The 23,059-nt window shown below is 41.3% G+C and overlaps 1 protein-coding gene across 1 annotated transcript in view; it reads right to left on the bottom strand.

Annotated features, from left to right (window-relative positions):
* ube2h (ubiquitin-conjugating enzyme E2H (UBC8 homolog, yeast)) overlaps positions 1 to 23,059 on the bottom strand; it is a 127,954-nt gene that overhangs the window by 48,192 nt on the left and 56,703 nt on the right. Inside the window, exons 2-3 of the mRNA XM_078235801.1 lie at positions 14,210 to 14,286; positions 1,163 to 1,237 (exon numbers count right to left, since the gene is read on the bottom strand). Coding sequence (XP_078091927.1) covers positions 1,163 to 1,237; positions 14,210 to 14,286 — 152 coding nt within the window. The remainder of the gene's footprint in view (positions 1 to 1,162; positions 1,238 to 14,209; positions 14,287 to 23,059) is intronic.

Genomic DNA, 23,059 nt, shown 5'->3' with positions numbered 1-23,059 from the left:
TTACCTTGTAAAATTTTGGATAGCAACACAGTTTGTTACTACTAGTTCTGGTAAGGTTTATAACCAGACCTAGCTTTAAGGAAATCCAAATAGAAATACAACTCTGGAAAAACAATAGCATCTACGAGAAGGAAAGCTGAGTTAACTTTACCAATGACTCCAAAACAGTAACCCAGATCTTTTTCCTGATCCTGATTGACCTCTTTTGCGCTTCCAGCATTTTTTTTAAACCTTTAAAAAAGTCATATTTGCACACTGAGCATCGTTTCTCATCAATTTTCTCTCATTCAAAAGGTGTAGATACCTTATTCTGGGATGGTTTGGGCACACAGTCACTCTCTACTGGCTGTGAACTAGAGGTGCTGAGAGAGTAAGTGTCCACATGTTCTTTAATCACAGGGCAACAGAGCAATTCCCACTCACACCGTGTCACACAGCTGCAACTCCAGCAGAAACTGCTGTGGAGCAGTCTGGACTAGGAGCTTTAGTCATATTTAACTTCCCATCCTAAGATAGCATGACCAAATAGAGCAATCTACTGCCATCTGGTAGCAATGCTCCTTCCTAGTTTGTATGCTTTAGCTATTTGCTGGAGTGTGACGGAATGCTCCCCACTTGCCTGGATGGGTGCAGCTCCAACAATACTCAAAAAGCTTGACATCATCCAGGACAAAGCACCATATCCACTCCCTCCACCACCAATCAATAGCAGCAGTGTGTACTATCCACAAGACGCACCATGGCAATTCACCAAAGATCCTTAGGCAGCACCTTCCAAACCACAACCACTTCCATCTAGGAGGACATGGGAAGCAGGTACATGGACCACCACCACCTGCAAGTTCCCCTCCAAGCCACTCACCATCCTGACTTGGAAATACGTTACCGTTCCTTCGCAATCGCTGGGTCAAAATCCTGGGATACCCTCCCTAATGACATTGTGGGACAACCCACAACACATGGACTGCAGTGTTTCAAGGCGGTGGCACATCGCTAACTTCAAGGGCAACTAGGTATGGACAATAAATCTTGGCTAGCCAGCGACGCTCATGTCCCACGAACGAATAAAACAATTATGCCACCTTATATTCCTCTTATACCATTGTATCACTGGTGAAGACCAGCCATCTCAACACAAATACATAGTTATGCAAGTACTTACCTATAGAAGGAGATTTGAATGGGTATTTGTCTGGTAGGTCCACTCTAACTTTCCATACACCACCTTCATAGGGAGCTAAAAAAAACAAAAAAACAACTGAGTGACATTCAGACAAACAGTTGGATAAATAAGACTAAAATAATTCCTCAAATACACACAAGATCAACATTTATTTTCATGCAGTGGAATTTAATTTCAATTAACAAAACTGCAATTTCAGTCATGAAACTACTGGATTGTTGCAATAACCCATCTGGTTCACTATTGCCCTTTTGGGAAGAAAACCTATTTTCCTCACTGGATCTACTGTCCTTAACTGGCTTACATGGGTCTCTAAGCCAACAGACAACAGCTCTCTGAAATGGTCTATCTAGCAAGCCACTCAGTCCTACAAACTAGTTACAGAAGAGTAAAATTGGATGGACCACCTGGCACTGGCTGCACCAGCAAATACAATGGCTCACCCTGCCCATCAGACCCTGCAAAGTCCTCATTAACATCTAGGGGCTGGTGCCAAAAGTGAGAGAGTTGTACCACAGACTAGTCAAACAACAGCCTGACAGTCATACTCACCAAATCATTCCTTACAGCCAATGACCCAGATTCATCATCACCACGCCAGAGGTGGCAACACTGATATACAGTTGGGAGTCCTCAACATCAAGTCTGGGCTCCATGAAGCTTCATGGAATCAGGTGAAACATCAGCAAAGAAACCTCCTGCTACCCTCAACTGATGAATTCGCAGTCCATGTTGTGCAATTGCAACCGTCCGTGCTTTTTCAAAGTTCTGCAGTCTGGCTGGGTGAACCTTAATGCTCGGTAGCATTGCAATTGATCAAATTCCCAAGGACATATCAGCCAGACTGGGTCTGTGGCAGGTGGTGAGGGAACCAAGGGAAATAAACTACTTGACTTATTTACTAATCTACTGGTCACAGATGCACCTGTCAATGTCAGTAGAAGCAATCATCTCAGTCCTGTAGAGACCAAGTCCCATCTTCACACTGAGGATACCGCCCATTATGTGTGGCACCACCACTGTGTTAAGTGGGGGAGATTGAGAATGCGTCCAACAATTCATAACTGGGGTGTCTATTATGCATTGTGGGCCATCAACTGAGGCAAAATAGTATTGGGCCACAATCTGTAACTCATGGTCTGACATATCCCTCATGCCAGCACTGCTATCAAGCCATGGGATCAACTGTGCTTTAATGAGGGGACAGGAGAACAGCCCAGGAGCAGCACCAGGTATACATTGGAGGTGTCACCCTTCTGGTGCCACAACAGATGCATGCTAAACAGCAGAAGGCACATGATAGACAGAGCTAAGCGATCCTACAGTCAACAATCTGCTGACACAGTCACAGATGGTGGAAAATAAAGCAACTAATCAGAGAAGGCTCCAACTATATATCCGCCATGTCAATGACAGGTCCCCCATTATGTCAGTGCAAAAGAAAATGCTGAAGCATTTACAACCATAGATGCTAAGTGGATGATGCACTTCAGCCTTCTCCTGAGGCCCCCAGCATCACAGATGCCAGTCTTTAATATGATATCAAGAAATGGCTGAATACATAAGTAGAGCAAAAACTGAGCCCTGACAACATCGAGGCAGTAATGCACAAGACTTCCGCTCCAGAATTAGCTAGGGCCCCGAGGGTAATAAATCAAATCCAATTCCCACCTGTCAGTATACTCTTGATCATCAGCAAAATGACAGAAGGTGCCATCAAGCAGTGCTATCAAGTGACACTTGCACAATAACCTCCTGATCATTGATGCTCAGTTTGGGCTTTGCAAGTGGCACTTGGCTCCTGACTTCATCATGCCCTAGGTCCAAATATAGACAAGAGAACTGAACTCGAGAGGCAACTTGAGCATAACTTCTCTCACCATCAGGGCAGCATTTGATAGGGTTCCTTCATGCCACATCCTAACAAAACTAAATTCAATGGAAATTATGGGAAAACTCCCACTGGTTAGTCATACCTAGCACAAAAGAATATGGCTGCAACTGTTGGCAGCCAATGACCCCAGCCACAAGCTATCGCTGCACAAGTTCCTCAAAGTAGCATTCTGGGCCCAACCACCTTCAGCTCTGTCATCAATAACCTTCCCACGATCATAAGGTCAGAAGTGGAGAAATTTGGCTGACGATCACAAAGCGCCCAATATCCTTTGCGACTCCTCAAATACTGAAGCAGTCCAAATGCAGAAAGACCCGGACAATATCCAGGCTTGGGCTCACAAGTGGCAATTAATATTCGTGTCACACAAATACTAGGCAACCATCACCACCAATCATGTCTCACAAATTTGACTGAGGTTTTTGAAGGGGTAACCAAGGTGGTAGATGAGGCAGTGCAGTTGATGTTGTCTACATGGACTTTAGCAAGGCCTTTGATAAGGTACCGCATGGTAGGCTGTTGCATAAGGTTAAATCTCAGGGGATCTAGGATGAAGTAGCTAAATGGATACAAAATTGGCTTGATGACAGAAGCCAGTGGGTGGTTGTAGAGGGTTGTTTTTCAAACCGGAGGCCTGCAACCAGCCATGTGCCTCAGGGATTGGTGCTGGGTCCACTGTTATTTATCATTTATATTAATGATTTGGATAAGAATTTAGGAGGTTAGTAAGTTTGCAGATGGCACCAAGATTGGTGGCATGGTGGACAGTGAAGAAGGTTATCTCGGATTGCAACGGGATCTTGATCAACTGGGCTAGTGGACTGACGAGTGGCAGATGGAGTTTAATTTAAATAAATGCGAGGTGATGCATTTTGGTAGATTGAACCAGGACAGGACTTACTCAGTTAATGGTAGGGCACTGGGGAGAGTTATAGAACAAAGCGATCCAGGGGTACAGGCTCATAGCTCCTTGAAAGTGGAGTCACAGGTGGACAGAGTGGTAAAGAAAGCATTCGGCATGCTTGGTTTCATTGGTCAGAACATTGAATACAGGAGTTGGGACGTCTTGTTGAAGTTGTACAAGACATTGGTAAGGCCACACTTGGAATACTGTGTACAGTTCTGGTCACCCTATTATAGAAAGGATGTTAAACTAGGAGTGAAGAGATTTACTAGGATGCTACCGGGACTTGATGGTTTGAGTTATAACAGAGGAGGCTGGATAGACTGGGACTTTTTCCTCTGGAGCATAGGAGGCTGAGGGGTGATCTTATAGAGGTCTATAAAATAATGAGGGGCATAGATCAGCTAGATAGTCAGTATCTTTTCCCAAAGGTAGGGGAGTCTAAAACTGGAGGGCATAGGTTTAAGGTGAGAAGGAAGAAATATAAAAGGGTCCAAAGGGGCAATTTTTTCAGAGGGTGGCGTCTGGAACAAGCTGCCAGAGGTAGTAGTAGAGGCGGGTACAATTTTGTCTTTTAAAAAGCATTTAGACAGTTACATGGGTAAGACGGGTACAGAGGGATATGGGCCAAATGTGGGCAATTGGGACAAGCTTACGGGTTTTAAAAAAGGGCAGCATGGACAAGTTGGGCCGAAGGGCCTGTTTCCATGCTGTAAACCTCTGACTCTATGGCTGAGAAAATCTAACAATCTTTCCCTCGAAATTCAATGGCAATACCATTGCGGAAATCCCCACTAACATCTTGTACTGTTACCAATGACCAGAAATTGAACTGGTTCAGGCATATAAACATTACAGCTACAAGAGCAAGTCAAGGGCTGCGAACTCTGTAGCAGGTAACTAATCTCCTATGGACGGCACGGTAGCACAGTGGTTAGCACTGCTGCTTCACAGCTCCAGGGACCTGGGTTCAATTCCCGGCTTGGGTCACTGTCTGTGTGGAGTTTGCACATTGTCCTCGTGTCTGCGTGGGTTTCCTCCGGGTGCTCTGGTTTCCTCCCACAGTCCAAAGATGTGCGGGTAAGGTTGATTGGCCATGCTAAAATTGCCCCTTGGTGTCCTGGGATGCATAGATTAGAGGGATTAGCGGGTAAAATATGTAGGGATATGGGGGTAGGGCCTGGGTGGGATTGTGGTCGGTGCAGACTCGATGGGCCGAATGGCCTCTTTCTGTACTGTAGGGTTTCTATGATTTCTATGATAACTCCCCAACGAACAGTGACATTATCCACAAAGACAATATTAGGAGGGGTATGAGGATATTAAAATGTTGTTGGAAAAATAAATCTTTTGGAAATGGAATAGAGCTCACAGTTAAATGGCTGCTTCTTCCATTTGTATGTGGATGATGAATAGGATGTATAACAGATTCATTAAAGATCAGTTTAAACAACAAATTTCAGTGCCTTGGGCAAGCCCTATTCTGGCCTCCTTAAGGTGGTAGTCACCAAGAGCTCATTCAGTTCTAAAAAGTAGAAACTTGTTCTAATCAATGGAAATAATACTTGGCTTTCCTAGTCAACTTCTCACCATCAAGGTGGCTTCTTGGCACAAAGTAAAACTAAACTACAGGAAACTGAACAATCACTTCAGAAAGCACAGTCCTGGACACACATCGACTTCCTAATCACCCCCCTCTCCCCAAATCCATCCCCCATAAACCCATGAGTGAAATAGGGAAAGAGATCAAAGTCAACTCTCAGCAGCTGGACAACAGATACCACTTTTTTTTTTAAAAAACGCTCAATAGCACTGAACAAGTTGAACAAAACACATGCAAGCAATCTTATATTCAAAGTATTTTTACCAACAGCTACCAAACACACAATGCAACATTACAATGCTGGAGATGTAATACTTATGGCTCAAAATTTTCACATCTTATGCTGTGTAAATCTTAAGTTATCACACATCTACGTAGGGGAAAGAGAAAGTGAAAAAGTAAAAACAAAACACGTATCTAAATCTTCTTTGAATCCATGGAGCCAGAATCAACCCATTTGTTTTCAATTCCCATTGGTCTCGTCCCCTGTTGGATGGTGCTTGCTTCTCAGAGTATAGAATTATAGAATAATTAGAGCACAAAAAGAGGCCAGCCTGTCCATGCTATATCTATGTGCAAGAGCAGATCACCAAATCAAACTCCCCCACAAGTTGTCATTTTAATTATCCAATGCCCTTTCAAGGCCTCAGTTGAATCTACCTCAATCACTCTTGGGCAGTACCTTTCAGATCTAAACCATGAGTTGTGCATAAAAGGTTTTTCCTGATGTCGTCATTGCTTCTTTTGCCAATTACTTTAAACCAGTAATTTTCAATCTTACAGCCATCTAGAAAAGTTTCTCCCTATCTACACTGCTCAGACCTCACATAATTTGGAAAATGTATAATTCTTTTAAAAAATGGATGCTCTGTAGCACTGCATCCAAATGACTACTATTCAAGCAGGAGGTGCATTTTGAGGGGGTGGGAGGAGAGACCACGGCAGCCAAATCAAATCTTGTCCTCACTCATTTCCAGCAGGGTCACTGAAGCAGTCCAGAGTAGGAACGTTTCAGGTTTTTCCTTCATAACACCAAGGTACAGAACACAATTGTGCTCTCGAGCACTGTTCCGGGGCCAACTTCTCAATTAGTGTATTTCTGGTCCATATGATTCAGCTACACTCTGGTAAACCCATGGGGAGTCAGGAATTTTCCAGCTCAATGTGAAATACTGTTATAGACATATTCACTGTTGCATTAATGAGATTCAACATTAAAAAGTGTTCACTGCATATAAATGGCCTATTTCACCACAATTTATGGATCAATATTTTTCATATTAGGTTCCATAGTTCAAATGCAACCTCTGATTATTACCAAGTAATACAGAGCTGTAAGCAGAGCCATCTAATCTTTTGCTGTCCAGGTCTAGTCATTAGAAATGGTTAATTCTAGGAACCTATGCATATACTCTTCCCTCTTTGTCACACTGACATTTATTTAGATTTGATTCCAGGAGACTGGTATCAATGAACTGGTTCTTGGCATTTGCACTACCAAAGAGTTGCTTCTTTAACACACATCCTTGGAAAAGTCTCCACAATTCTGTTCTCCTAGATAAGGAAGTTGGATTTGGTGCAAATTCAGGAGCTGAGTCATGAACACCAACATCCCAAAATCTGACCAGAACAAGTCGGAGAGGAATGACGAGAGGAAAGAGGCAACCCTGGAGGCACTATGGATTAGAACAACTGCCAGGATCAGGTCTTAAACCAATAAGTCAGCAAAGAATGGTTGATGGCTCTTCGCCCTTTCATTTTACATTATATTTAAGTTGAGGAAAAGGAAAGAAAATACATCAACACCACTTAAGTGCCAAAGCTAAATCCCAACACTTGCTCAGTGTTAACCACTGACAAAAACCTTGTTGCAAAGTTGGCAAATCGAGAGCACAGATTGTTCCAAAGTCCACAACAATAATGATTCTTTGTTTGAATGAGATCCAAACTACCCAGAGGCCCCTCAGCTCCTCCGTGCAATCAGCCATATTTGACGGGTGACATACTCAGAATATAAGTATTTGGTTAACTTTATTCGTTTGGAGGAAAATGAGGAAAACAGTGATGATCAATGGTGCTTTTCTCACATTGTTGACCGTGTGTTTTTTAGTCCTTGATAATGATCACGGTACGGTACGGTAGCAGTGGTTAGCACTGCTGCTTCACAGCTCCAGGGACCTGGGTTCGATTCCCGGCTTGGGTCACTGTCTGTGTGGAGTTTGCACATTCTCCTCGCGTCTGCGTGGGTTTCTTCCGGGTGCTCCGGTTTCCTCCCAGTCCAAAGATGTGCAGGTTAGGTTGATTGGCCATGCTAAAATTGCCTCTTACTGTCCTGAGAAGCGTAGGTTAGAGGGATTAGCAGGTAGGGCCTGGGTGGGATTGTGGTCGGTGCAGACTCGATGGGCCGGATGGCCTCTTTCTGCACTGTAGGGTTTCTATGATTCTTCTATGATTTTTTCTATAACTATAACCAAGGATCAGAAGACCTTCCAAAAAGTGTTCCAATGATGTTGGAAGAATAGTGAAAATTTAAATGTTGTTGTAGGTGTGTGCACTGATTTTTCAAATGGTTACAAACCTACATTGAAGCAATCTTTATAGAACTAATGGACCCCAAGAACACCTCATAATTCATGTTACTGAAACTACAAATCATTCATAGTCTATGGCAGATTTAGTCAATGTGTGCTTCAGCAGTGAAACAAACAAGTGCAATTGAAAGTGTGATACAGATGAAACCGAGTGTTGGGGGCATAAATAATATTTGAAGAAAACTAATGCTATAACAGGCATGTCAAAATGAAAGGTATTCAGCAACAGCAAGGAGGAAATAAATTTATACTGAAGCAGCATAATTCCTTCTATTACCAAAATCAATTATGGAGACTATTTTTCAGATACCATTGATGTATACTGCTGCATACAAATAAAAATGTGCAATTTTCAATAGTGGATTTCATTTATCCCAATGTACTTTCAAGAGCAATATTTAAATTTTTGATTTTAGATAATTACTTCGTGAAAGGGTTCCATGTTAAATCCATGGATGTTAAATTTAAATCCAGTAAATCAAAAAGGGTCCAATGCAACTTGAGAATTTGCTTTCCCTAATCCTCTTGCAAGTTCATGGCAGTTTGATTTACCTTTTTTGTGTTACAACCTCAATTTTAACAGTATTCTTTGGAAGTCAATCCTGCTCATCACATTAATTGCCTCAGTCAAGACTATGGTTTAGCACTGGAAATGTGCTGCAAATTCAGGCATTTTGGATCAAACATGGCGGTGTTTTTGGATTTCCAAAAGGCGTTTGATAAGGTGCCTCACAAAAGGTTGCTGAAGATTGGGTCACACGGAGTTGGGGGTAGGGTGTTAGCGTGGATTGGGGATTGGCTATCCGACAGGAAGCAGAGAGTCAGAATAAATGGGTGCTTTTCTGGTTGGCAGATGGTAACTAGTGGCGTGCCGCAGGGATCGGTACTGGGGTCTCAACTATTTACCATTTATATAGACAATTTGGAGGAGGGGACTGAGTGTAGGGTAACAAAGTTTGCAGACGACACAAAGATAAGTGGAAAAATGAATCGTGTGGAGGGCATAGAAGGTCTGCAGAGAGATTTGGATAGGCTGAGTGGGTGGGCGAGGATCTGGCAGATGGAGTATAACGTTGACAAATGCGAGGTTATTCACTTTGGGGGAAATAATAGCAAATTGGATTATCTAAATGGAAAAAAATTGCAACATGCAACTATGCAAAGGGACCTGGGGGTCCTTGTGCATGAGACGCAAAAAGCAGTCTGCAGGTGCAACAGGTGATCAAGAAGGCAAATGGGATGTTGGCCTATATCGCAAGGGGGATAGAATATAAAAGCAGAGATGTCTTGCTGCATCTGTACAGGGCATTGGTGAGGCCGCAGCTGGAATACTGTGTGCAGTATTGGTCCCCTTATTTGCGGAAGGGTATATTGGCCTTGGAGGGAGTGCAGAGAAGGTTCACCAGGTTGATACCAGAGATGAGGGGTGTTGATTATGAGGAGAGACTGAGCAGATTGGGTTTGTACTCGTTGAAATTTAGAAGGCTGAGGGGGGATCTTATAGAGATCTACAAGATAATGAAGGGGCTGGATAGGGTAGAGGTGGAGAGATTCTTTCCACTTAGAAAGGAAGCTGGAACTAGAGGGCACAGCCTCAAAATAAAGGGGGGTCAGTTTAGGACAGAGTTGAGGAGGAACTTCTTCTCTCAGAGGGTGGTGAATCTCTGGAATTCTCTGCCCACTGAAGTGGTGGAGGCTACCTCGTTGAATATGTTTAAATCACGGATAGATGGATTCCTGATCGGTAAGGGAATTAGGGGTTATAGGGATCAGGCGGGTAAGTGGAACTGATCCACTTCAGATCAGCCATGATCTTATTGAATGGCGGGGCAGGCTCAAGGGACTAGATGGCCTACTCCTGCTCCTATTTCTTATGTTCTTATGTGACTGCCTATAACAAGGTCTCTGCTGCATCTAACCCACAGCATCACATCTTGGACCTTCTTGCAGATATCATGGAAGATGCACTGCAATTCCTTTAGGATTGCACTTTTTGAAGACAAGTGCAAGCAAATGTTTCAGTTGCTCATTTTAAAATTGCTGTTACAATCCCAGTTGGTGTTAACCTGGCTCAGAAGACCGTAACATGGTACTTTTTTTAGGAAAACGTGGAGGAACAGAGTCACTGGGATGTCAATTAGTTTTTAAACAAAAAAACTATTAAAAATGAAAAGTTTGGTTAGAGTTCAATACTCCTCCACTCTCCCTTATCTTCACATATTTTAAGGATAACACCCAATTTTGAAACCAATGTTATGTTTATATTTATATTGTGTTTCAAATGGCAGATGCCACTCAAAATCACTCTTCCGTGGATTTCTCCTCAAATCCCCCCCTCAGATGATTCTCGCATGAAAGTTTCCAAACTCCATTTTCTGAAAGACACTTAAAATCTTATTTCAAACAATGCCTTTTCGTCAGCTGTTTTCATCAACAATCCATCTCTGTGTTTTCCAACTATCTTTCAAATGAAGCTTCATCTCCACCGTTTTAACAAGGTCTTCCTTTCTGGATTCTTTTGTCTTGAATGCTTTTACACAAAGTTGGAGATCCAGCCATCAACTGCTCCACAATTATTTCAACTAACATCTCAAAGTGTATAAGATATCACAAATCTTAGATTCATTCCAGGTATCTTTCTGGTTTCTCACGAACCAACTCCTATTCAGCTCTATCTTCACTGGACAGTACCCTGTTCTACTCCAGTTTCCTGTTCTTTTAACTTCAGACTTCCTGGAAACTTCACCATTTCTCTCCCTTCTTTAACTAGCCATTCTTTCGATTTCTGGCATTTGCTTCCTTGCCCCTTACTCCATTGTATTGATTTTTTTCTGGCAGCCCAGAGAGATGTGCTCTCCCCGAAAAGCTCCGACTCCTCTGAAAAACTGAACTCAAAAAACTTATTTTCCCAAGGTCCCCCTCATTGCTAGGCAACATCTTTTTTTCTCCAAGCATGTTTACTTTACATGTCAAGCACAACAGAAACAGGTTGAACTAAAACCAAAACCCCCTTACATACAAAACACCTTTAACATGAATCTAACTAAACTTCTATCTTTACTCAAAAGCACTAAATTAAACCCACTTAAACATATACCTAATTTCCAATATTTAACAATACAAAGAGAGCTCATTTATACTACTTATTTTCCTGACATTGCCGTATTGGTGGTGTTATTTTTACCTCTTTTACCGTAACAGATTTTACCATCTTTTTAAAACCGAAATTAAAAATAAACACCAAAAATCATAAGGCTCAATGGTTACCATTCTGTGTCAAGTGTAAGGAATATCATAGAAGAGGGAGGGGGGGGGGGGCATGTAGGCACAGTGGTTAGCACTGCTGCCTCATCAGGGGCCCGGGTTCAATTCCAGCCTCGGGTCACCATGTGTGGAGTTTGCACGTTCTCCCACTGTCTGCGTGGGTTTCTTCCGGGTGTTCCAGTTTCCTCCCACAGTCCAAAATGTGCAGGTTAGATTGATTGGCCATGCTAAATTGTCCCTTAGTGTCAAGGAAATTAGCAGGGTAAATACATGGGGTTACGAGGATAAGGCCTGGATGGAACTATCAGTGCAGACTCAATGGGCCGAATGGCCTCCTTCTGCACTGTAGGGATTTTTTAAATTGTAAATTCATAATAAAACAGGCAAAGCTTCGAAAGGATATGTATTCAGAGCTTGCAAGTGCATCAGTATATATTTATGAGTGCAACAAAAGGGCTCAACCAGCATTCGCAGACTGTTTTTCTCACTAATTTTCTCCCACTGTGGGGGCATTAACTCCTTACTTTTCCATGGGTGTCAGTCATTCACTGTATCAAATCCATGTGAGGGTTCTTGATGCCCAAACCTGCAAGGTTATTGACTTCATGGGATATAGCGGAGCCAGTTCAGATCATTTCCTGACATGCATGTTAAGAGAGGGACAAAAAAAAGATGGGAGAGAGGAGTGTAAACTTTGGACAATTTTGCTCTAATTTGGAGTACAATTTTAGGATCTAGGATACAACTCCAGCTGAGGTCACCAAACATAGCATGAACAAAGGACAGCATCAGTCCTTTGTGATCCATCTGGCAGGTTCACACTGCCTGAGAAACTTATGAATCCATTATGCAGCTAAGTCAGTTTCCTGTTCATTGACCGAGTCCAAGACAAAACCATATATGGCTAGCAAAATAGGCAAAAGAAATTACCCCCAGAACCAAAGGAAAGGGTGCCTTGCATTAGAATTACGTCAAAGTACTGCTGTAGGTTCAATATTACCCTAATATATGTAATTTAAAGAAACTGCTTTACTTTCTCTTTCTAGTGCATGTGAGCCAGTTTCCTGGTGATGTGCAAAATAAAATTAGCGGCATAGGATCATTTTCAGTCCTGCAAACATCTTGCAAGATCAGAAAACAATCTTACTGTTTGCTTTATGCAAGTAGCATGGAAAACAGAGCAATAAATATGTGCATTTCCCCAATGGTATCATACCAACTACTTCCTCCGTCAGCAGATTCTCTTGCTTAAAACAGCAATTCCGTCCGTATTACATCAGACTCACAACAGCCCGCTGATACTTCATTGAAAGAATAATTCATTATTGTTGATCAGCACCACAGTTGAGCCTCATCCTCTCTCACCCAGTGCACGTGCATATCCAGCACTGTCACAGGGTTAGCAATCAGGAACAGAAACAGATTCTGCCTCCCTTCTTACCGAATTCAGCAGCCTCAAGGTTGAGCGAGATTCCCTCATTGTTGCCTTGGCTGATGCTTATTAACTCAGTGGAGACCAAGGTCAAGCCTGGGACTTTCTTGGTCTGTATGGTGCATTAACTCACCATGCGTTAATATATATCCACTGACACACAAGGCAGCCGAAGACTTGTCCTAGGACGAGGATTTATAGTTCATCAGTAACAAGATTAGCAACTGTGCTGGGTAAATAAATCTTTCACCATTAAAAGGTTAAAGTCTCTCTGAAGCAACAAATCAAGCAAATACATCACAGTTTAAAATGGACATAAAAAGTCATCCCCAGACCCAAGATGGTTAATAATCATAGTTTATCAAGCCACAAAGACAGGATGAGTCACTGTTTCAAACCCCTGCTCATCCTTAGTTAGCTGACTTCAACCAAAGCATGTGGGAACAGTACAATTGATCTCAAGTGTTCCTTGTGTAGGGACAAAAATAGGATATTGTCAAGCTTCTTGGTCCTGATTAACGTCCAGTACATAACACGGGACAGAGCAGGGTGGATTTTAAATTGACAAAAAGTCAGACTTGATCGTAATACCCACCCGAGAAGGCTGAGGTTCATATGTTACAATGGTCACTTTGGCAAGGGACTGGAGAGAGCTTAACTTTGCTTAAATTACACCCCAGCCAGAGGTCTTCATGGTGCTAAGAACATAACCTAACAGAAAAAGTCATGTCTTCATCTAAGATCTGAAAATGCAACTTCTATTAGAAGGGACAGCAAGCAGACGAACAAACTCTGGCACCAAAATCAACACATTTTGATTAAAAAGAAATATCAGAAGTCTCAACTCACCTCACAAGCATGTGGTGTAAAATAAGTGAACTCATAATGGAATTGCACAATGCTGTTAAATCACTCAAATTGAGGAGTTACGTGCTCTGTTATCCCTTAACCCAATAATTGCAAGGCATGGACTTCTCAAAACATTCTCGTTCAAGTTTAATTGAACTGTAGATAGCACTGCTGCCTCACATGGCCAAGGACCTGGGTTTGATTCCCGGCTTGGGTCACTGGCGTTTGCACATTCTCCCTGGGTCTGCGTGGAATTCCTCTGGGTGCTCTGGTTTCTTCCCACAGTCCGAAAGGCATGCTGGTTAGATGCTTTGACCATGCTAAATTCTCCCTCAGTGTAACCCGAACAGGCGCCGGAGTGTGGGCAACGAGGGGATTTTCACACTAACTTCATTGCAGTGTTAATGTGAACCTACCTGCGACACTAAAATAAATTTAAACTTACATGTATAGCAGCAATGAACAAATGGGAGACATTGGTCAACTTACTTCCTTGTGGTCCATAAAACTTGACTACAAATTCGTTCAAACCACCCAGTATGGTTACTTCATGTTTGCTTTCAATTCTGAAAGGGAAAAGTGTCAAGGAAAACACCGGAAACAAAATGCACATACAATTTCAAAGAAATCACTGCAGGAACTTAAAATAAACAAAACTACTTAATTCAGTTAATATAAATGCAATATACTGTACTGGGTTCTGAGCAGAATATGATCTAGTCGGAATACAGCAAAATATTGGGAATCTCAAATACTATCAAGATAGGTTCTTCAAAGTTTAGGATGAATTAGTCTTATTCCAAACTATATTTTGTTAAAACAGCACATTATAACCAAAGAGCTTAGTTAAAGTTAAATCAGGAATAAAGTAGGAAACCAGGTAGACAACCCAAAATCAACCAAGACTATGGACACAACAAAGTACATCCTATCCAGTCAACCCGAGGGCTGGTGCCAAAATTGAGACATTTGCCCCACAAACTAGACAGGCCTGACATCACCACAAGTCACCAAGTTACACCTTACCGCCAATGTCCTAGACTCCTCCATCACCATTTCTCAGTCTGTTCGGTCTTGCCACAGGTCAAACATACCAAAGTAGGCAGCATTATTGGGAGGGAATGGCCTTGGAAGTCCTCACCATTGACTCAGGTCCCCAATAAAGTCTTGTGGCATCAGCTCAAACATGGGCAAATGAATCTCCTGATTGCCAGCAACCATCCTCCCGCAGTTCAGTGGTCCATGTTGAAAACTACCCAGTATACAGAGGATCCTATTCAGACATCTCCCAAAAGATTGTACCAGCAGTTCAGCAATTGAATTCACAACCCAAAAATGGTCCCACCATTCAGAAAAAAATCCAAGATGGGAAAATTCAACCTAATACCTTCAGTCTTCCCAATATTTAGTTAGATTTTGACATTTACCATTACTTGATTCCTACTGTCATTATTTTAAAGTGTGCAGGATTTCCAATACATTGCACTAAATATAATAACTTGGAATTATCTCTGCTAATGTAAAATTGTCTAGTTAACTGAAAACTACAATCTCCAAAGTTGAAATTTGCTTCTCATACCTCCTCTTTAGAGCTCATGAAGTGCCTTTTGAGCCTTGTGTTGATATCAAAGATAAAACCACAGCTCTCTTCAACAATCATCAGGAGTGAATACCATGCAACATTTATAAACCCTCTGGAAGCTGCAGCAGCATTCTTGAATGGACTGCCTCATGGAATACAATAACTTACACATACTTGTTGACCATAGTCAGTCTCAAATGAGAGAGAAATAGCCAACAAGTCACTGTTTCAAGGATTCCCAGCTGGCACCTTTGGTAGTGGATGCAGTTTGAAAGTGAAGTAATATTCAAGGGTACAATGCCTGAGAACACTGAATTATATTAAAGAACAATGCAGTTGAATTTGGTTGTTGTAACCTATTAGTTAAGTAAAAAGGCACTTGTTTACACAGTAGCCAGCATCATTGCATGGGTGCCCAGCTTTCTCTGAAGATTTCAGCAGTTTTTTTTACTGACCTAGCTTTAAAAATACCACTCTCGTCTATTCCATTACCAGCTACTCTTCTTGAAAAATGAAGAACTTTGCCATCCAGACAACACACATTTCATGAAATTTTTGTTACTAACATGAAATTGGTTACGAATGGACTTGTGCACTTTTGACCAAATTTAAAGCTTTTGGAGGTCATTAGTGCAAGAAGTGCAGACCCAACTATAAAGCAGGCATTTGTTTTATTACAAAGTGCATTACAAGTGTCAGTGTCCTATAATCACAGTCCAGTTGGGGCATTCACTATTTTTCTGCCCATGTCCTTTGTAAGTTTTTTTAAAAAAATTAAATCCCCTTTGCTTATTCTTGACGGTGCACAAAGTTTGGTCACTGGTATCCTACCTAAACAGCACAACCATTTCCTTTTTTGTAAGCTTGCCTTGAAAACAATAACTTAGTATCATGTTCTCTGAAAGTTATCAGTTCACCAAGCCTCCCAAGACACTTGTGATAAATACAAAATCCAGAAAGGCCAGATAAAATAAACAGAATATTCGACTAACTCAAGCTTTAGCATTCTGAAGATTCTGTTTCAATGAAAATGTTGACAATGCATCTAAGAAAAATGAACAGGAGGCAACGCAGTTCCTCGAGCCTACTTTGTCATTCAATAAGATCATAGATTATCTTCTCCTTCAACTCCACTTTCCCAATCTATCTATCCTCAGATCCCTTAATTCCCTTGGTAAACAAATATATTGATCTATTCTTAAATACACAGAACTGAGCAGCAACAGCTGACGGGAGATAAAAAAATTCTAAGATCCAAAATCCTGAGTCAAGAAATTTCTTATTCTGCCCAAGCTGGCAGAAACCAAAGTCCAAGATAGAGTCCTAGTTCTAGACTATTCAGTCAAGGAAGACAGCCTCTCAGCACCTCTCCTGTCAAGCATGCTGAAGAATTTTATATGTTTTCATGTGATCACTTCTCATTCTTTTAAATTTCAGAGAATACAGGTTCACTCTGCTAGTTTTTGTTCATGGGTTGTCCCATAGAGTCTGTATAGGAACTGATCCAATAGTACAATGCAAAAGAATCTTGGGTTGGGAAAATATGGACCAATATAATAATGCAGACTTTGTAGATCTACACGGCATGGGAAACGGAAAGTTGTATATGTGGCACGATCCATGACTGTAACATAAGCATCTTCAATGTCATTTCCTCAGAACACATTAAGCGAGGATATAACATGGTCTGTCAGGGTGAGGAACAGAAAACAATCAATTGGTCGCTTAGCTCTTTCAAACACCAGACGATCAGCCATGTGCAAAGCCTTCAGATATTCCCTAGTTGCTTCTCATTCAGTTATGCTAATCATCTGCCCCAAGTACAAGGTCTTAAAACAAAACCACCTACACAAAGTTAAACAATGCTTTCATTAAAGTTTAAGTCATACAAGTTAACAGTCCCAACAAGATGTTCCTTTGCACTTATCAGATAGCCTGGCCATGTTACAAATACCGTGAACACATGATCTTGCATATAAATTCCCAGCCTGATGATACTGCATTGGGAAATAAGCATTTTTGACTTGATACAAGCCTTCTCCAATCATACTGTACTTCTGATTTAATTTATTGTCACATATATTAACATGGTGAAAAGTATTGTTTCTTGCGCGCTATACAGACAAAACATACTGTTCATAGAGAAGGAAAAGGCAGTACAGAATGTAGTGTTACAGTCATAGCTAGGGTGTAGAGAAAGATTAACTTAATACTTCAGCTCCTTAGAGGATGAAACTCTTCTAAAACTAAACAATTAACTAATTATATTGCTCCAGCACATGGACCTTGATGTGGCATATATTTCAAATCTAACCAGCAACACCATGTAGATGAATTCCCCCAAATGATTGTCACAATGACAGGGACAGAGGAGGAACAATCCTGAGGCTGCTGTTCATGATGTTGGTTTGCCTTTACTGCAGTGGTGGGGTAGTAAACCAGCAACTAGTAAAAGACAATTCCACTTATTTTTTCCACTGTGATATTTACAATGGCTAAGCGCAGACTCAAGTCTCAACTTTTGTTCCCCTCAACACTATGAATCCTTACCCGAACAGCTGAAATTTCTTTTTGACTCCAAATAAATGTTGAGATACTGTTTTTAAAATAAAAATTTCTCTAGTACAAATACTGAAGTATCAGGTACAAAACTGTAATATCAAATTAAAATTAGTGAGCACTGCTGGAATTGACCAAGTCTAGTTTCAATCAATGCACTGTCAGGCTCAAATATTCTCCAATCTAGTTCCACTGATGGGACCGCCATCAAAGCCACTGGATTATAATGCCTGAAGTTTTTATCACATGGAAATTGAATTGTTTCTTGCTGTCACTTCCGAAAGGTTGCAAAAAAAAAGTCATCTTGGACATGAAACAATGATGCCAGACCTGCTGAGCTTTCCAGCATTTTATATTTTTACATCAATCACTTTACTGGGCAAGACTCAATAGCAGGTGAAATCTGCTCTTCTCACCCACCTCAAAAGCACAGATCCTGGAGGGTCAGGGAGTCTAACTACTTGAAATGTAAAGCATTTTAACAGGATTTGCAGATTCTTGGGATAGAGTTGTATTGTTAGGTCACTTTCCTAGCTTTGGTTGCCTTACTGGTGCCATGTAGTTTCTGATATCTTGCAATGAATAAAAGCCATCTGGATATTTTTGAAATATCAAATTACTGGGCACACGTAAGCCAAGATTGATCCCATCCTTTATTTGTCCAGTACGTCCAAAGATGTGTAGGTTAGGGAGATGACTGATAAGGGCACAGGGTTACGGGGATATGGCAAGCATAGGAAGGATGATCTTTTGGAGAGTTGGTGCACTCAAATGGGTCAAATAGCCTCTTCCTGCCCTGTAGGGATTCTACGGATCTAATATCCACACCCACCTGCAGCAAGGCTCACTGGATAACAATTAGGAGCAGCAACCATTTCTGATTTTCCCCCTGGCAAGAAAAGATCAAATCTTGGATGCATCCTTTCGCACCAACTAAAATCAGCTAATTCAGCCGGCCAGCAACTAATATTTGGATCTTCTTGCTTTCTGCCACTTGAAAACACACGAGTCATCAGCGAAATGTGACTGGTAAGATTTTGTTTTTAACATTTTAGTCCAAGAAAAGCCACTCCAGAATTAAAACTTAGCTGGATGTCAAAGAGTCAGTGCCACTTTTTAAAACACACAAAGCTCAGCAGCCATAAAACAGTTGTATTTGGAAAAAAATACCAAATGCCTCTGGTCTGATCAGAAATCGAGGTTCATAGTTTGCAAAACTGCCTCTTATAACCACATCCATTTGGAATCTCAATACATCTAGAATTCACACCAAAGCCACAGGACTACTAGATTAGATTTCACCCAAATATGCTGTATTTTTCTCAAAGAAGAAAAATGGTGAAGCAGAAACAACAATCCCTGAGAACTTGGCTTCCAAGAAAATGCAGCACCGCTTTTAAATGAACTTCAGTAAGGAAAACAGATATGAGTGCACCAAGTGCTATGAAAGTGGGTAACACAAAACAGGAAGGTCTTAAATTTAGTTCATGTTCTCAAGAGTTATCTGTTATTAAAGTAATAATACTGTTCCATAACTGGCCTCATCCTGATTAAGCAAGGCGAGAGAAAAGCAAGAGAATCGGAGAATGCAAGAGCACAGAGGCAGAGAAGAAAGAGAGAAAGAAAAGGAGAGATGCAGAAAGAAATAAAGGAAGAAAAAGCTTAATCTGGGCATCAGCTTCTGATCACTACCTCGTGACTCTTGCTACAAAATGCACATGTAGCAAGGATCAGGTTCAGCTGGGGAGCTCCATGCTCAAACCACCATATGAGCTCACAAACAAAAAAAAATGACTGCTTGCAATCACAAATCAAGCTGGTGTCCATGGAATCATTCTGCAGCATTTTTAAGATGGACAAAATTGGCAGGGAACATTGAAACAGCACCCTCTAGTAAGGGGAAAGATCACAATCTTGCTGCAGCAAAGCTGCAGTAATGTGATTGCAGAATAATACCCACTCTGGTGACTGCAGAGAACTGTAGCAAGACCCAAAAATAGCAAGAATCTCCAACCCTTCCACATACTTAGCCAAGGTGAATTCTAAAATCCCATACAATACCAATTCAATTAGAAAATTGAAACCTCAGTCAAGGGTTAGATGGATTGTTATCTGAACCAAGGCATTTGATTACACAGCCTAGTCACTCCCTCCCAACTATTTAGCATTCTGTATTTCACCGGACCTTTTGTTTACCTCAGGTTAAGTTCATACAAGGATAAAATGTCATCTGGTCCTCCATCCCCACTTGAAAATTATGCCTCTTAATCAGAAGACTTTGGAATCTAAAACCAAACATGAATTGCACATGAGCTACACTGGAGCTAGGTGACAGCTCACTTGTACGATGCAGAATTGACCTGCTAATGGGTTTTGGAAACTGGTAGACATATACCCAATACATGCCAAGAAATGGGCAAAGTGTCTGAACTCTCTAACCCATATGCAAGCAGTGTCTCCCCCTCAGTTCTCTCTCCCTGCAAAGGATTTTTTCAGACAAGTCAACCCACCAGCAGCACAAAAGCAGAGAATTCCCCTCACCTGCATGATATAAATGACAAATTTCTTTCCCAATTCCTAGCTTCAGTCTAGACTCTGCCATGCATTGAAAAACAGAAGTGATCTCGTCGGACTCAATGACGACATTAAAAATTGGCAGAAGATGAGGAGAATGAAGTTAGTCAACAAGAGTTAACATTAATGATCAATGAAATTACAGCTGGAGAACAAATCACACAAAAGCATACTCAAATCATACAATGCTCTGCTGACACTGCATCATGATTACTGTGCCCAATCTTGTTGGGACATAAGGGAGCTAATCAAAGCTTGGAAGCGGTTCAGAGAAGAGTCATTATATAGATCCCTAGTGCCAGAGGACTGAGTTATGATCATTTATAAGCTTACGCTTTTGAGTCTTTAAAGGAGACAACTGAGCGATAATTCTGTCGGAAAATATCCTTTAATTCATCTAATGTATTTGATACCAAGCCATGGCAGGAGGACAAAAGAGCACAGGTTCAAACAATAAAAGGCAAAGAAATTACTAATGTTTGAAAGTTCTTACAGCGATCAGCAAATGTAGAGATAGCAGAGGTAAAACCATCAACATTAATCAAATTCCAGCACAGCCGGCACCCATTTGGTGCGTCATTCCGATGCCAGGCCTCTGTCTGCTCTGATCCCACATCCCTTCTCTTGCGCTGAATTCTTTTACAGTCGTCTCCTCCTCTGAATATCATGCTGCTTAAATTATTTGATCATACATTCTTAAGCACAAAATTCCAACTTCACAGCTACTTAGATTGTGAAATTCAGATCACATAATTCAAATTGTATTCTGCAAAAACAAAATTACTCCAATTGCGAGGAATCATTCGATAAGTCCGCTTTTTCAAATATTTTTCCAATTCTACAAATTCTAAGCTCTGCCTCTATTCATATCCTGCCAAAAGTGATATCCATTCTCCTCTACTCCTCTAGCTATTCCTAGCCACTGTTTTGGTAGTTTGGCACGATGACAGGGCAGTGAAGTTCTTCCAGCTAGGCAAACTAAAACATGTACAATGGTCTTCCTCACTTCTGATTATGAAAATTATTTTAAGTGCTTGCCAACAAGATAAGAACATGGTTGACATAAGCTTTGTTGTCTGTCATCTTATATGGGAGCATACATTTCACTGTCCCCAACCCACAATCCAACCCCCAAATGTTTTCGGGTAGACAAATCAAGTGGATAGTCAATAAAACCAAGGGAAAATTGCTCAGCATGCCCAATTTCACCTCAGTTCAACACTGGCAAATATTTTTAAAAGACTCAAAAATTTCCTTTCATTAGGTTTAACTGTATTCACTGAGTTGATATATTACACAAGTAAAATCACATGTGCCACGCTGCCAGCAGAATTTCTCCATGGTGCGATATTTTCTTACTGCATTGTACACTGAAAAATACTTCACAATACAAGTATTGATTCTGTCCCTCCAAACTTCAATTAATTATCGCTGGAGCGAACATTTCAAGCTGTATAACAGTAGCGTGAATTACTAATAGTTACAGGTATTGTGAAGAAAGTAATTAGAGGCAAATTAAGAATAATGTATAATAATTGTTCCACAACGTATTGGTCTGAATATAATAAAACCAGCTCAATGATGACAAAATCTAAACTAGGCAATTCAATACAGCACAGCAATTTGCTTCAATACAGCGAGGTTCATCCATTACTGCATGTAGGCCAATCTTACATTAACTAAAAGGGAAGATTTAACAAGAGCCAACCCTGGGAAGCTGTGCAACAAACTGGGAACGTACATTTCGCAGCCTGTGGAAGATTTTCCTTGATCAAGTTATTCTGGTAATGACCTTTAAATGGCATGATCACCTCCAGTTCCCATGGAATGCACTGGGGCAGTTTCCAACATCTGGAATCACTGAAGCAGCTGTGTAAGGAAGGGTGATGCAATCCTAAGGCTTACTGATTTGCCACAAGCTGTAGACACAGGTTCTTGCACATTAGTTTGGAGGCCATGTTCTAATTGCTTCTTCAATTTTTACTCATGACATAAGCAACTCGTCAAGACAAGAAAGTTTCTGAAGGGCAGGGCAAGGAATGAATGTTCAGTGGGAATGGTGGTGGGGGCAGTGGCGGCGGGGGGGGGGGGGGGGGGGGGGGGTGGTTGATAAAAACCATGGACAGCATATTGTAGTTGCAAAATACACAAACCAAACCACACCCCCCCCCCCCCCCCCCGGTCCCGCTCCCAGGTCACAAATCACTGGTTAGACTGAAATTGAGGCCCTTTAGTTAAAATGGTAGCAGCTCCACAATCAAGCAGCCCCTCCCCAACAATGACTCCAACCCATCAACTCAGGCAATCTGCTTTCAGTTGATTTTTTAAACAAGCACTTTAATTAAAGCAGGGAGAAGGGGGCATTTTAAATGAAAAAAGTACTCTTCCTAAATTTTCCTTTCTCTTCATACACTGCTATCAATTTGCACGGGTCACAGTTACCAAGTCTCACATGCGAACATAAGGACGATGAAAAATAAGCTCCTTCAACAAGAAACAATAATGGATAAAAATGAACACCATGCGATGTCTAACCAAGGACTCGGCCTGTAGTTCTATTATTCAGATCTGTGTGACCTCTACTTCACATGCAGAATTATAACTTAGTTCAGGCAGAATGCTCC

The sequence above is a fragment of the Mustelus asterias genome, chromosome 19, assembly GCF_964213995.1.
Source record: "Mustelus asterias chromosome 19, sMusAst1.hap1.1, whole genome shotgun sequence".
In the NCBI taxonomy this organism is placed as follows: domain Eukaryota; kingdom Metazoa; phylum Chordata; class Chondrichthyes; order Carcharhiniformes; family Triakidae; genus Mustelus; species Mustelus asterias.
The sequence above is the reverse complement of the archived record's forward strand: the minus strand, read 5'-3'. Positions and strand labels throughout refer to the sequence as shown.